The sequence below is a fragment of the Myotis davidii genome, unplaced genomic scaffold (assembly GCF_000327345.1).
Source record: "Myotis davidii unplaced genomic scaffold, ASM32734v1 scaffold1910, whole genome shotgun sequence".
Classification (NCBI taxonomy): domain Eukaryota; kingdom Metazoa; phylum Chordata; class Mammalia; order Chiroptera; family Vespertilionidae; genus Myotis; species Myotis davidii.
Genome location: NW_006283016.1, coordinates 158,611 through 175,425, shown reverse-complemented (window position 1 = coordinate 175,425; position 16,815 = coordinate 158,611). Strand labels below are relative to the sequence as shown.

The following is a 16,815-nucleotide window of genomic DNA, read 5'->3' as shown; positions in this document are numbered from 1 at the left end:
GGGGGGGGGGGGGGATTTTGTTTTTAATTTTTATTTAAAACGAAAATAAATAGCCATTACTGGTATAAATATATGATAGTGCCATATAATCAAATTTGGTTGTCTGTGTATAATTACCAAGGAAAGGTCACACACAGAGTATCGAAGCATGGGAACTTTGTCATTTATACAGTTTCACACAAGTCAGTAAACAACCACTCACAGGGCTATCCATTAACAAGAAAGCAGCACTTACAGCGGGCCTCTTGAGTCCCACACCCAGTGTGCCACAACTACAGTGCCAGGAGGCAGACTCCTGCCCAACAGGAGACAGGAGGTGTACACAAGGATGGGCCAAGTAAAAAAAAAAGCAAAACTGTGACAGAGGAACAAAAATAAATGGCATCTGCCATGTCTAGAGGAGATCTATAACGTAAACTATACTCATGGACTAATTTCATAAGAATAACTTGAATTTAGTGCCTGAACACTTTCACTCGTCTGAAATAACAGGAGCACCAGTAAAAACATAACCGAGTTAGCACAACAGCCTTTTTGTAGAGTCGATGTCCCATACGCAAGGCTTTCTATGATTGTAGAGCATGAAACGCAGCAACGTTGCATAGCACAGATCGTCATTTAAACTCCTTTTCTGCAAAATGCGATCTATGCTTTGCATTATGGAAGACTGAACAAATCTTACTTGGAATAATCACATTTAATTGACATTGGATACAAAAATATTAAAGCATTGAAAGTTCTGTAGCAAATTAAATTTAACAGCATTATATTAAAAGGGCCTTTAGAATCAATTATGCGGAAGTAGTACTCATAAAGTACTCTTTAAATTCTATTGTAATTTGAACTTGTAGTTTTTGCCCCCTTTTAAAAAATACATGCCTTTACCTACCCATGGGGTAAGCGCCGATACGCTTCCCAGTGACATTACAAAAGGTACTGACATGGTCTGCAGCCGTACTACCCTGAACGTGCCCACTACTGATGCCATTAGACAGTAATTCTGGAATCACGTTACCGCTAGAAAAAGGCTGAATTCACTACCATGGCTATAACATCATTCCCAGAATTAATCTTTCTAGTGGTGGTATCTCCAGAACAAATGACTAGAATTCAAAAGGTACTGAAGTTTCATGGTGTCTGTGGGTGGCTATGGATGAAAATACCGTATCATTCACATATTCTTTAGTCAGAATTTCTAAAACTAGTAAGATATAGTGATATTCAAGTGCTCCGAGACTGTTACCTTGCTCACAATTTCGGACCTTAAGTTAACCTATCACAAGCATCACAGGCAGGTTTGTAAGCATCAGTCTATTAAAAAAATTATTATAGCCGAAACCGGTTTGGCTCAGTGGATAGAGCGTCGGCCTGCGGACTGAAAGGTCCCAGGTTCGATTCCGGTCAAGGGCATGTGCCTGGGCTGCGGGCACATCCCCAGTAGGAGATGTGCAGGAGGCAGCTGATCGATGTCTCTCTCTCATCGATGTTTCTAACTCTCTATCTATCTCTCTCCCTCCCTCTCTGTAAAAAATCAATAAAATATATTTAAAAAATAAAAATCAAAAAATTATTATAATCAATGTTAATAAAGGCTCACTGCTAGCGATTTTCTTAATAAGAATGATTAGGAAAATGTATGGTGAATGACAGAATTACCTTGCTGAAGTCAACAGTACTATTTTCTCTGCTTCCTCCACCTCCATTACCTTTAATTTCGGCACTTTTACTAGTGTCCAAGTTTCCAGGTGCAGACTGTGGAGAGGCCAAAATACCTGTATTCGAGAATCAACAAATTCCAAATTAGTAAGGAGAAAATTCACTGATTCTGCTCCTCTCCTGAAAGTGATGGTTTATTAAAAGCAAATGTGCAAGGTAAAAAAAAAAAAAAAGTGCCAAGTGTTAGTAACAAACCAGCAAGACCAAAATAACATTTTAAGCAATAATAAAGCTATACATCTTAACATTTTTAATAATACAATTACAAAAATGGTGACCTTTGCAAAAAGAAAAAGTGAGTAGGTGCAGAACCACAGAAGAGGGAAGACGTGAGTCTGATTACTACTACAAATGTTTAGAGATTACACTTCCAACATAGCTAACATACACGTGAACTGCAGAGGTTAATGACGCCTAACTAAACTTCACATGCTTGCATTAATAACAATATAAGTTTTCTGATAAATCCTAAGTGTAATGTGGGAAAATTTAAGAGCTACATCAACTAAATGTAGGTTAAATGTACCACAATGTTCCACAATCATTAACAGTTTCCTCAATAATTTTCATTTCTGTTGGGTAACATTTGTGCTGCCGACTGTCATTAAAAACAATACAACTTTATAATAGTGATGATTTTTATAATCACTATTTATAAAGAAGAAAGGGATTTTGTGTATTGTTGTTTTTTTGTTGTTGTTAATCCTCACCCGAGGATATTATTTTCCATTGATATTTTTAGAGTGAGTGGAAGGGAGAGGGAGAGACAGAGAGAGAGAGAAACATCAATGTGATCAGGGCCAGGGATGGAGTCTGCAAACCAAGGCACATGCATTTGACTGGAATCGAACCCAGGCCCCTTCCCTCCATGGGCTGACACTCTATCCACTGAGCCAAACCAGCTAGGGCTAAAGAGGAAGGGTTTTTTAATTAAACAGACCTGTGTTGAAATAAGCACTCTGCCACTTTGTAAGCCATGTGACTAACTCACAGTCACGCAACCTCTAAGATGCAGATAAACTTATAAAATTAGTTTGTTTAGATTAGAAATGATAGATATATGTTCTATAAAATGAGCTTGTTTGAATGACATGTCCCAGCATTAGTATGCTCATTTCAAGGGACAGTCAGCAGCAACATTTCACAACAATAAAATAACCTAACAACACCCTGTAGCATATATCCAATTGTTACCACTATGACTTTTGCAAAAAACTCAAATCTCAAAAATTTTAAAGTACAATCCAGATTTCTACCATCAGGTATACTTCATTTTCTCAAAGCACCTAAGATTTCTAGTTCAAGAACATAAAACACTACGTATCACAGGAGAAAAGGCTCAAGACTTATGACAGATTTTACCACTCACAGGGCAATCTAGTGACCCACAGGAACTCACACCACATATATTTGATGCATCTAAGTTTTCGTTTTTCTAGAAGATAACATTCTACTACTAATAACTTTAAGTCATTCGAGTTTACTGTTAAAACTCAGTGAGAGAAGACCTTTGTAATATCCACTTCTCTATTAAATACCTGAACTAGGATATCACTGTGGCCCCCAAATCTCAGTATGAAAAAGCACATCCAATCTATTTAGCCACATGCTCATTCTCTGGAAGTGTTATAGAGAATTCTGAAATAAATAAAATGCTTCCTAAAACTTATTTTTTCAGCATTTTAGCTTCATACAAAAAAGTCATTAAGATTCCTCTTCTTTGACCTTTGTCCCTAAACTTCCAGATGACAGTCTTTTTATTAAAATACATGCCCAAGAGGGGAAAAAAGTTAACTAGTATTTTCAGTAGTTTCCACCCAACTCCCACACAATGCTGAATATCATTAAGGCCCTGGCAGCAAGTATAACTGAGCATCAATGCATCTATACTTGTAACTACTAAAAATATTCAATTGTAGATATGTAATCAAATAGGACATGTGCATAGTTTTCCAGAGCAATCTCAGCAAACAGACTTTGGAGAGAAGAATGGAATAAGAAGAAGGTAATGGGGGAAAGTAAGGATAAGGTAGGAATGGGAAGAAGAAATGATATGGAACTACCTGCTGGTAAAGCCAGACGTGACCTGAAGTCACTCAGTTAACCTGGCCATCTTAACCTGTAAAAACTGCCATGCTAGGTACGTGTTAGTTTCCCACCATTATCTTCTCTAGATAACCTTTCACAATCTCAGCTAAGCTAAAGCTGTGTTCTCAATCAGTAAAGCAATCTCCCTGCTCCTGCAATAAATTCCTAGAGCTCAGAATTAAATGAGTAAAGTCCCCAGAGTTCAAACTACCATTAGCGTAGGTAACTCAGAAGGACCATATTTCTTTGCTTTAAGAAAAAAGAAAAAATGTGAGTATATGTACATATAATATTAACTGAGATTCAACAATCATACTAGAGAAAGATAAATCAAAGTTATCAAGAGTTTTCTGTCATTAAAAGTTTGCAAGTAGAAGCAGTTGGAGCAACGGTTCACAGTCTGGAAAGATTTTGTCCCCCAAGAGGCAATGTCTAGAGGCATTTTGTTTGTCACAGCTAGGGAGTGCTGCTGACAGTCAGGGAAGGACGGTCAGGAATGCTGCTAAACATTCTACTGTGCACAGCACACGCACCTGAAACAAAGGGTCCAGCCCAAAATGTCAACAGTGCCGAGGCTGGAAATCTTGAGTTAGAAGAGTGTTTCTCAACTTTTTTCATTTCATGGTACACATAAACTAATTACTAAAATTCTGCAGCACACGAAGAAATGTATTTGCTTATCTGACAAAAAAAAGTAGGTGTAACTTTGACTTACTATAAAAAACTATAATAATAGTTATTACCTACCCTTTTGCTCCAAAGTGACTTTTTTAAAAATCAGGTCTTATACTTGTATAAGGACTTCTAGTACCAAGAATTAACCAATCAGATGCAACCTTACTATTATTATTATGTGACATGACTAATAAGAAACAAATCATGGTATATGATCTATATGTTTATGGTTCAAGACCGGGCATTCACACCAGAGAGCTACTGTCGTGTTAGCTGTTGTCATTTTTTCATTTGACAATCCAAGGGAAAAAAAGGTCAGTCTCCCTGACTAAACAGTCCGGTATTGCATGTTTAAAAAATTCTTGTGCCACACCACACTGGTTGAAAATCACTGAGTTAGAAGATAGTTACAAAACTAGAAATGAGTCTACCTCTTTGACATAATTACTCTCCGAAAGAACCACTAATGGGAAACACAACTTTCTTTTCAACTCCGGGTATGCACGAAGCATGATCCATCACACAAATATCTATGACATTGGTCTTTTCAAAATTATGCCGAGGCCGCCTACTTCCTCCTCTAACATCACATCAGGCTTCAAGAAAACTAAACTATAGTTTCCAGGTGCTTTAAAGACCAAAGGTAATTAAACACAGAATAATATATAGCCGCTCCTATTATTTTCATTGCATACTACTACCTTCTATAGCTGTCTTCTTAAACAGTAATTGTGAGCTTTTTCTTATCTTTAGAAATTCTCTATCTTCCATTCTAATTTCTTTTCCTTTAGACAGGCTGATAAATCTCCTGGCATACTAACTGCAGAGAAGGAAAAGAACTTTGTTCCTCAATTCTCAGTTAATTGCTCTTTTTATCCCTTAACAGTATGGCCTAATAAGCTACTGAGACCCATATGTCACTTCCTCCCTAAGTAAAATTTGTAGTCCCTCATTATTAACAACATAGGAGCTGGCAAAACAAGAACTATTCAGTGTTACTGAGATATCAGTATAAACAAATACAGATTTTGTTCCAGGTAGATCTGAGCTCCGTCCTTGCTCTGGCCATTTACAGTATGATTTTAACATCTCTAAGTCTTCATGTTCTTCATTTGTGAAATAGATAGTGATGGCATTAATTAAATAATAGACAACTAAAATCTATTCTAAAATATAATACTAATTTTGAAATAATGATGATTCGAGGCAGTCCTTAGGGAACATCAATTGTCTCAAACAAAATGAGAAAAAGGACATTAGATCCTATTATTGTCAAAAAGGTTAAAATATACTGCATTCTTTGGTCAAAAGCACCAAAGAATAGATAAAAGGCACTTCACCTCATTATCATTTATGTACAATGTGTTCATTCACCTTAATGCATAAGAAAAGCCACCATTTTCTAAAAATCATGGCAAATTAAAAGATTAGTATCAAAACGTCTACGTTTTCCTGAACCATTCAAATGCAGGCGGACCTGTAATTTCAGTGAAAATTTTTGAAAGGGCTTATTAGATTATGTGTAGTTTTCTTATAAAATTTTTAATAATGCTATTCTTTTCTAAAATATATTGTAAAGGGGGTGGGGGGAACCATGCAGAAGTCAAAGTAACTTAGAAGCATCATCTACAAATGCTGCTAAAGCTAGGTGCTAAAAGGCATTCCAAGTGCAAGTGACCCAGAGGCAGAAAGCACCACGCAGGGAGGATTGTAAATAGTTGCCTGGAGTTATGTCAACATTTTCCTCATTCTTCTGCTCCTGGCCTTTCGATGATTCTAAGTCTTCCTCTGGCGGATGAATTACTACTGTGGGAATATCATCACTGGCAGGAGAAACCAGTAGTTCTGGGACCTGCAGCTGACTCTGTTGGGAACTTCTGGAGGTCAGGCGACTGATGCTAGGGCTAGAAGGAGGGCTGTTTGGAGGGGTGGGCACTGGGGTTGTACACCTCGAGCCTGCAGGGGTTCCAGCTCTCGCAGAAGGGAGAAGATGACTGAGAAGAAGAGATAAAGGTGATTCTCCTCTCAGTGAAAGGTTTGAGGCAGACAGGCCTGTTCGCAAAGAGTGGCGGGAGGCTGAAAGGCCTTCCCCTGAGATAAAACAAATAAATGAAAAATGATGAAGTTCACTGCAGAAGACAAATAGAAACACACGCCAAAAAAATCAATTCACACTGTAAATAGCAAAGTTTCAAGACCCAACATTCCAAACTCATGCTATCAGACAATCAGATTTTTAAATATTAGAAAGTCACTGAAAAATTGTTTAAGCTGTAATTAGTTCCCCGAAGGTGTATCCAAAATAAGATAACAACAAAAAATGTTAATGTAGAAGGTAGTGGGCAATATTATTAGTACAGTGGGGCCTTGACTTACGAGTTTAATTCGTTCTGAGACCGAGCTCATTAACTCAAATTACTCTGTCAACTCAATGCAAAAAATCAGCCGAGAGACAGCTGGTATCTCAAAAAACTCGGGACACTCGTAAGTCAAGGCCCCACTGTAATTAGAATGCCCAATAGTGGCTTTTTTAAAAAAGAACAATATCAATGCAAAGTTGCTGCTTAAATAAGTGATAAATATTAAATAAGAAGATAATATAAAAATCTAAGAAAAAGAACCCAACACAAAATTTATCAGCAGTAAATAGCTTATACTTAGTATATTTGCCCTACACTGTACTGAACCACAATAATTATCTCTGACCAGAAAAGTCCACATTGACCTTATTAATACTTCCTAACTTAAATCAAATCTTTGTAACATTAAGTCAACAGTGCATCACCTCTTCATAGTGCTCACTTGTAAAATTTAAAAACATAACACGAGTTATTGTTTTAAGAGAAATATAATGTCGATTTTAAAAGCTATTCTTGAGCTTTCTAAAGATATTAATAAATGTCCTAAAAATAGGCTTCCATTTGTGATACAGCAGATAAATTTAAACAAATATGTTCAATCTTTAATCTACCTAGATAAAAATAAAGTATTCCTCACCAAAACAGCAAAAACAAAGTGAGTCTTGCATATTTTAAAAGGTAATGTCTATTCATACTTCAAACACCTATTCTATGAAATATACTTTCATAAAATTCCATTGTTTTTAGGAAAACAAGAAATGTAACAATAAATCCCATATGATCTAAGTAATCAAAGCTACATGCTCAAAAGATCCCAGAAATATTAAACATAAAGATTAATCTTCAACCCCTAAACAACCAACGTGTTTAGTTAAAAAATAAAGATACATGCAGGAAAACTGTTAAATTACAGTACAAGCCATGACACAACACAATTCCCTTGTTAAAAAAGAAAACAGCCATTGTCTGATGATTAAAAGAAACCAATTGGAGAATAATCTAGAACCACTGCATATAAGAAATAAAGATTTCCTAGGGTCTCTCTGGGTAAATGAACCCATTTCAGGGAAGCAGAGAATATACAGTACATGAAAAATGTAAATGAGAAGCAAATGTGACATACATGGTGTGCTTTTAAATTGAACTTAGGACCGTAAAAGATTTCTTCTATTCTTAAGCTTCCTTAACTGTACAAAGGCCCAATTTAAAACAGATTAAAAAGACTTTTTTTGGGGGGTGGGGGGGTTGGAGGGAAGGTAAAGAGAGGCGAGGAGGTGGGAACACCTGTAATAGTGACAACAATAAAAATAAAGTTTAAAAAGAAAGAAAAAAATACTTTAAGTGGTTAAATGGTCAGAAGAAAATGGACTCAAGTATTTTACCCTGAGCTTACAATGGTTACTGCCAACTTTAGATAAATTAAACCCTGTCACCTATGGCTGTTTGCCTGTAGAACATTTAAAAGCCTTATTATTTTAGGGACAGAAAGACACTGTGGCCCATCCTCCACTCCTCTTCACCATAATCCTCCTAAGCCTTGGGTAATAGCAGCAGCTAGAGGAAACAGTGACCCTCATAAGCAACTCTAACCTTCTGCACCTGGGTTTTCAGAGTCACTGTCATCAGCTCTCTTTGACAGCCAAAATAGAACCCCAGTGATGTAATCCTCTGCTTTAAAAAGAGGAAAGGCAAAGCCTCCATGTGCCCCAGCCTTAGGATAGTGACAAAGGTAAATGGCTTAAAAAAAAACAAAAAAAAAAACAGTCTTCCCACACCCCACGTATAACCCACTGCTAGACCATGAAGAAGAGTGGAGGGAGGAAATACACAGGTCTGTGGAAAACATCAACTAGGTCGCTCCTAGCATAAGATAGGGGCAATCGTAAGAACTTTTCACAAACTGTATAAAGAAAAAGCAGTGAAATCAGGAAACCAACCCCAAAACACTTGTTTATACCCAGAAATAAAGTATATTCAAGAGACAGAAAAAAAAAATCACTAGCAAAAATCTAATATAGATAATAAAGTTCAAATCCAAGATTTAGAATTTTAAAAATTATACTAAATTTATAGATCATAATCTCAGCCTCTTTAATCAATTATATAAGAATTCTTGAACATAAATAAAAAAGCAGGAAGGGGAAGGAATTCAGATATAGTGATAGTATTTAAATATTACTGATACTTAAGTGTGCCATATTAATAAAGTGAATGCTTCATTTTTATTTCAATCATTTCTACAGATAATTCTGTCATGTTGAAAAACATTTTAGAAAGACATCTTAAAAATAAACAAATAACAATATTCTTTTTAAATAACAAAAAAGAAAAGAAAATGGCCTGTGTAATTATCTGGAAAAAATATTTCTCTTTCCCCAAATGCTAATTGTGGAATGCTGTTAGAAGTGTTAGAAAAAATTGGATGCCATAACTTATCTCACCATTCCTTTCAAGCAAGTGAGGGTCAGAATGTTTCTTGCCTATATCTGCAAAAGATCGCACAAGGGGAATCCGACTGGTGAATCTTTTCTCATTCTGATGATGATGTCTCTTCAGAAGGGCTTCTCTGACATTCTCTCTAATGGACTCATCCAACTGGCCAGAGGCTATCATGTTGTCCAATACCATATCTACTCAAAGAAAAAATAAATAAATAAATAAATAAACACTTGAATGACTATAGCATGGAATAACCTGTAAGTGAAACCATACTAAGAAAATGAGATTCTTACATAGCTCTGGAAAGCATTATTCTTTTCTTGTACTGAATAATGTAGGCTTCAAGATAAATATGAACATTATCCAACAAAAATGAACAAATTACATAGAGACCCTGATTTTAATAAGTACTATTATTTATAAAGAGGCCACTATTACACACTAATAGCCTCCCTATAGTTGAAAGTACTTCCCTGATAAGAATATAATAAATTCTATTAAACTGAATATTCAATAATATTGGCTTCCTAAGAAATGAAGGTATTTTATTGCGTCGCCTCATACTTTTCCCCAAAACTGTAGATGAATATCTTAACTCATTCATTCATTTAGTCATTAACTATTTACTGAGTATCTATTATGTGTTGGAAATACAGCAGTCAGCTAAAGAGATTAAGTTTTTGCTCTCACTCTTGCAGAGGTATAGCGACAATGAGCAAATAGATAAAATATCATGAAGTAATAAGTTCTAGGAAGATGAATATATTAGGCTATAAGGAGGGTGCAGGGGGTGGGGAGATGGATGGTGATGCCATTTTATAAATTACTGTGGTAATTGGACTATTTTTAATTTGAATGGCTACAGCAAGGCCTAAAAATTCTACTTTATTTCCCTTATTTAAGAACCTCTAATTTCAGTACAACTTAAATATAAAAGTATCAATCTGCTATAACCTGCTATTTCATCTAGAGTGCCTGCTCGCATATCCAGCATGACTGTTCCATTTAGGATGCAACTTCTTAGTTCAAAAAGACTGTGCAAAGAGAGAGTTGCCACATAGGGTTTACTCCACCGGTCACCACCATCTTCAACATCCTCTTCAAATTTCAGCCATCTGAAATGGATAACATATAAAAATATTTTATAAATAACGATGATTTCATTGGCCTATTTTAATAATGTTAAACCTAAACTTGTTCTTTTAAAGAGAAACAAGGATCACATCACCACCACCAAAACTAAATTTGGTTACAAACACATTTCTACAAATTAGGCTAATGGTCTACAATATCTATTAGTCACAAGTTATCTTTGCAGTTCCTCCTACTGAGACCCAGTGCTGATTACCTGGCAGTTTCTTTCCATTCGTACTCTTCGCCATCTCTGTAGTACAGCTCGTCCATCTCCGTGAAGAGGTCGTGCGGGATGTGCTCCTCATCATCATCCTCCGTCCCGAGGATGAACTGGACTCGCTGGGACGGAGTGTCTTAACAAAATAAGAATTTAAATACATTCAACAGTGTTCCCCATTCAAAGATTAAATTCAGTTTTGAAAGGGAAATCCTATGGTTATAAATAAATGTACTCCCCCCCCCAAAAAAAAATAAGAGTACACAGAAAATTCACATCACAGATGGAAAAGAAAAAATATGTTAAAAATAAACAAGACTGCCAAAACCGGTTTGGCTCAGTGGATAGAGCGTCGGCCTGCGGACTGAAGGGTCCCAGGTTCGATTCCGGTCAAGGGCATGTACCTTGGTTGCGGGCACATCCACAGTGGGGAGTGTGCAGGAGGCAGCTGGTCAATGTTTCTCTCTCATTGATGTTTCTGACTCTCTATCTCTCTCCTTTCCTCTCTGTAAAAACTCAATAAAATATATTTTAAAAAAAAATTAAAAAATAAACAAGACTAATCGTGTAACTAACAGATGTAAAAACAAATTAACTGACGTAAAAACAAACAAATGAAAATAAGCAACATCCAAAACCCTGGAAAATGCTATGCTCAAAGACAGGACTTTCCCCTCACAAAAATATGTGGAAATGTTAAATAAAATAGAACATTAAAAAGTATATAATAAATATGTAGCTAAGTTCAAGAGTGAAAAAAAGAAAATCTCCAAGTTCCAAAAAATATGAGAAAACCCAAACTACAGGTATATAGAAATCAACTTTTCCTACTATCATGGAGGAGCCAAACTCTGTCAGCTGAGGTTAGGGAGGCAGGACAGTCACGATAAGAAACAAATACCCCACGCGTGGCATCTGAATTTAAACTATGCAGTATAGTATCTCCAAATAGAGAAATGTGCATAAATTCTAGTCTAGGACAGTTGAAACAAACTATCAAACAACAAGAAGCAATAATCAAAAACAAATTCAAATTTTGCTGAACATAAGAGATGAGCTCAAATTCAAAATATACACTGAAGTGAACAAACATTCACGCACTTGCAGATGCAACAAACAGGTATCAGAACAGGTTAAAGAGTAAATTAGAGGGAATTATTAAAGGAAAACACAGATCTGAGGAAATCAGACAGAATGCATCAATGAAAAATAAGATGAAAAACACAAAAGGTTAAGAGATGCAGAGAACAGAATAAGAAAGTTGAAAGGGGAAAACTCCAGAAAGAGGGCAATATAAACAATAAGGCAACCATAGAGCTCATCTAACTTGCTTATCCTCTCTCAGAGCTCAGAGACCTGTGCTGCCTGTTGTCCAATGTCTGAAAATTACCATTTCATATAGTTTACCCATTTTCCTGTTTAAAATGGGAGGGCAAATCCAATTAGTCCTGTTATTCCATCGCGTCTAGAAGCCAAAGTCCTCTATAATCCCTTTTTAGAGAGTGGGGAAAAGAATGAAGGGACTTCATTCATAGCAATTTCTAGGATACATATTGGCAGTTGAAACCAAAATAAACCAACCTCAGTAGCATAAAACTTTTCTAGGGATAGTTATCCCATTAAAAAGTCACAAATATGTCCTCCGCCAAATTTATTTTCAAGCCACTGTATTTAGACTTCAAATATCATAACTTAGCTTGAACCATCAAATCACCCACCCAAGTGCATAGATAAACATACTTACTCACAGTTAAGTAAATAGCATTTCTATAAAAATATTGTGTGCCTTTTTATTCAGTATGAATTAGACACATACTGATCCACTCACAGAACAGCCTAAGATGTCCTAAACTGAATAGATACATGACATGGAACAGCAAAATACTTCTAAATTACTCTGCATCATCGAACTTCACTAGTGATCTGCTTCCTTTGCTAGCTATATGACCTTTGTTAGCTACATGACCACTTAAGTATGTCATTAGTTTCTTTCAATGCAGGCTGTCAAGCCCACCTTTTTGCCTCTCTAAGCTAAAGTTTCTCCACCTATACAATGAAAACAGTAATACCCATCTCTTAAAAAATACAGAGAAGAGTAAATAAAAAAGTGTATGCCAAGGGCTTGGTGCAATGCTTAGCACAGAACTGGTAATTAATATTTTACTAGGCCATCAGTATTTTCTTCCTTATGTTCATATGGTAGCTGTATTATACACAGTAATTCTTTCCCTCTTTACAAAAACGTTCCTTTACTATAGCACACACGTGTTGACAGGGATGCAACTCACAGAGCTTTGCTGGAAGGCACACACACTAGTGTAAAGAGGGCCATGTGGGCCCTAAAAAACCTAAAAAACCACTGCCGACTAAGGGCAACTGACCATTCCCACCTCACAGGACCACTTAAATCATCACCAACGATTCTCTATTATATGCCTTTTCTTCTGATTTTCTCTGCCTATTGGTACTTCTATGTTTCTCTACTTTTCAAACAAAAATCCCATCCTTCCATAAACCATATTATCAAATCAGAGCACTCTTTTTTTGCTTAATCAAGTAATCCAGCTTAGTGGATAAGATCTTCTGGCCAAAATGTTTAAAAATGAAATAAAATATTCAATTTCTTTCAGGAGCCTGAAAATTCCAGATAGTTGGTCATCGCTCATGTAAATAATAAAATATGTAATAGAAAAAGATAAATAAAACCCTACTAAATTGAAGTGTCAGTGCCAAAACTCAACTTTCACAATTCCAAGGCTGGAATACAATGAAAACAAAGCCCCTACTTTTCTCATTTACCCCAAGTAGACCTTAACCTATAAACTAAATATTTTTCTTGTAGAAAATAATACTTACTTCAATTAATACCCTTCAATGCATATAATGTGTCTAAATTATTGCAGACATACAATTTTTAAAAGAAAACATTCAATTAAAAAAAATATCTTTCCAGGAAAGAACTGTTTTCTTTTACCATAAGAAGGAGATTCCCGTCCATCTTCTTTATCTGATTCTTTATCTTTTCTTCTCCGGTGGTGATGCTTGTGTCCACGATGCCTATGACGTCGACGACTCTCTTTACTAAATGGGACGTGAACACCAATATATACAGCTCGGTGACCTAACAAATTGTTCAAAAACGTATTACTGGTTTTCCAAGAAAAAAAAGTGACATGTATAAAAGTATACCAAATGTACTATGATAAAAGAGAATTACATATAAGTTCACATAATTTAAAAAGCCAGTCTCCTATTTCTTCTCTTATTTTACAGAGCACTACACATTTATGAACAACCCTAGTTAGTAGAAGTCCTTAAGATATGCTTTAACGATAATTAAATACTCTATAAAAAATATTTGCGAATAGATATTCATAAATATTTACTAATTTCCTAAAAGTTTTGAAAATCTCAAGTCAGCAAGGTCCAAATTAGTGAGGGTTACATGAAAAGTAAATGGTCCAAATACTCCAATTAAAGGGTAGAAATTATCTGACTGGGAAACAAAGCAATACAACAGTATGGTTATCATCTAGTTTAAGAACAGAAAAAGCTACTGCTGATGTTGCAATATCCTGAGTTTGTATTCTGACCAACAGACTGGTTATGAAAGGCAATCTCTGCTCTTGTCTACTAAATAAAACTGAATCATGGAGCTAGGCAGTAGCAGCACTGTAAACTACTAAGAAGCATTAATTTGATTTCTTAAATAGTTTTCATGAGGTTCCTACCTAAGCTGTGTTGAGGAATAGGGGTCGTGGACTACAAGTGTGCAAACAGGCAAAAGCCATCGGCACAGTGCTGCTTTTTGCTTTCATAACCAAAACATATAAATAGATAGATAGATAGATAGATAGATAGATAGATAGATAGATAAATAAACGAACAAACAAGCATCTCCCAGTACCCACTACTCTCCCTAGTTTTTGGTAAGTACAAAAGAACTGTAGAAATCAAATATCAATTATTTGAAAACATTTCACCAGAAAAATCCCAAACTTAAAAACCAATTATAAAGTGCTTTTTTTGGAATGATGGGAAACTTCTGGAATTAGAGAGTTGTGATGGTTGCACAACATAGTGAATATAATAAAAAAAAAATGAATTATCCACTTTAAAATGGTGAATCTTGAGTGAAATATAGCTCAAGAAAAGTGTGTGTGGGGGGGGAAACAACTGTAACAAAATGCAGTAATCTTACAATTTTATCTTAGTGAAACTATCTTCTTCTGAACACCAAAAAAAAGTGGAAATTAAGGAGTCAGTTTCTCATTGCTACACACTAGGAATTACAAAGTTGTTACCCCAATTAGTACTAACGGGTTTTGCACACAAGCCCTGATGCACCAAGACAAAAATAAATTGTATGAGTTAGCAATTTAGAAATAAATAAGTGACTTATTTATGAGTTTGCAATTCAGATAAAATAAATAAAAACATGCTAAAATCCAAAGATTGAAAGCTCAAGCCTTATTTTTTTTTATTATTGCCCGAATGTTCTATGCTATAGTTTTCTCTCAGTTTTCTTTCACTTTTGCTTTTCATCAAAACCCTATTTATTCAAACTCTGAGATAAACTTAATCTCTCCCTCAAACTTGATACTGAAATTTAAATATATACAAATTTAAGGGGCCCTGGGGTTACTGAGGGAGGCCAAGAAACACAATAAAATGCCTCTTTTCATATTCTAGGTCACAAATATTTGAGGTGTGACATTAAATAGTAAATGATGGGTTAAATGTATCACCATACATTTAAATTAGTAACATTACTGCTAAAAATTTTAACGTTGGTAGTCACTGTAATTCACAGAGTCTAACCATAGCCTTGTAGATAACAGGTTCTTTCTGAAAGCCCTATTAAGTCTAGACTTTAAAAGTTGAATTTAAGCCAAAACCGGTTTGGCTTAGTGGATAGAGCGTCGGCCTGCGGACTGAAAGGTCCCAAGTTCGATTCCGGTCAAGGGCATGTACCTAGGTTGCGGGCACATCCCCAGTGGGAGATGTGCAGGAGGCAGCTGATCCATGTTTCTCTCTCATCTATGTTTCTAACTCTCTATCTCTCTCCCTTCCTCTCTGTAAAAAATCAATAAAATATATTTTTTTTTAAAAAAAGTTGAATTTAAGAGACAGAGTATTGTTTTTTCCATTTCAGAAGGTAAATGTAGAGAACACTTGTGTCTCTTTCCATGTCCTTAATGACCCCAAGTGACACCAGTTTTCACAGAAGAGTTTAACTTAACAATGTGTCCTCAAAGAGACCCAAAGATAAGTCTACCAACACATTTGCCATGAACACCACCTGAACCAAGTGTTCAAGGTTAACATTACCAACAAGAAGTCATGTTAATATCCTATGTCCACAGATAGGATACACTGAGAAGAGTTCATTACTTCTGTGGTACGTTCCCCAAACATCTGTAATCTTGGTCTATTCCTATGATAACATTAGACAAAACCAAACTTCCAAACATTCTACAAAGTATCTAACTACTACTCTCCAAAAAAGTCAAGGTCATGAAAAACAAGGAAGACGGAGAATTGTTACAGATTAGATGAGACTAAGGAGACACGACAATTAAATGCATTATTGGATCCTAAACTGTTCAACTAGAGCCTGGGACAGAAAGAGGACATCAGTGGAAAAACTGGTGAAATCTGAATAAAATATATAATTTAGTTAATAGACTTATACCAGTGTTAATTCCTTCATTCTCATAAACTTGTGCTGGTTACGTAAAATGTTAACAGAAAAAGCTGGGCGAAGGGTACACAGGAACACTCTGTGCTGTCTTTGCAACTCTTCCGTAAGTCTAAATTTATTTCAAAAGAAAATTCTAAAAAAAGAAAGGAAACCACTTCTTTCTGTTTGGGGAAGAAAGATGGGCAAATAATTCATTTGCTCCACAATTCTATGCTGAGATTACAGCATTTTAAAAGGCTGATGTAAGAAACCTATAAAATGAACATTTAGATGACAACTAGTGATGATTGTGGCTTTTACTAGGCTGGTACTCTAGTTTGCTCTTAATACAAATTACCTGACCTGCTAGAAATGAAAAAAATAAAAGTATTAACTGATTTTGTAACGGTGGCATTTCAGTTTTCCAAGTTAAATAATGGTAACCATTAATGAAGTTTGTGTTATATAACCTATGTTATGCCAATACTTCCAACAAAGAGTAA

General features: G+C 35.6%; 1 protein-coding gene across 4 annotated transcripts in view; it reads right to left on the bottom strand.

Moving 5' to 3' along the window:
* Positions 1-16,815, bottom strand: part of SLC4A7 (solute carrier family 4, sodium bicarbonate cotransporter, member 7) — a 75,372-nt gene that overhangs the window by 38,125 nt on the left and 20,432 nt on the right. For 3 of the 4 annotated variants that reach the window (XM_015562088.1, XM_015562092.1, XM_006753354.2), the window contains 5 exons: positions 13,604-13,750; positions 10,627-10,765; positions 10,233-10,393; positions 9,281-9,469; positions 1,657-1,772 (listed from right to left, as the gene is read on the bottom strand). In XM_015562088.1, the coding sequence (XP_015417574.1) occupies positions 1,657-1,772; positions 9,281-9,469; positions 10,233-10,393; positions 10,627-10,765; positions 13,604-13,750 (752 nt within the window). Of the gene's footprint in view, positions 1-1,656; positions 1,773-6,201; positions 6,571-9,280; positions 9,470-10,232; positions 10,394-10,626; positions 10,766-13,603; positions 13,751-16,815 lie in introns of all 4 variants that reach the window. The other variant, XM_015562094.1, reaches the window with a different exon arrangement.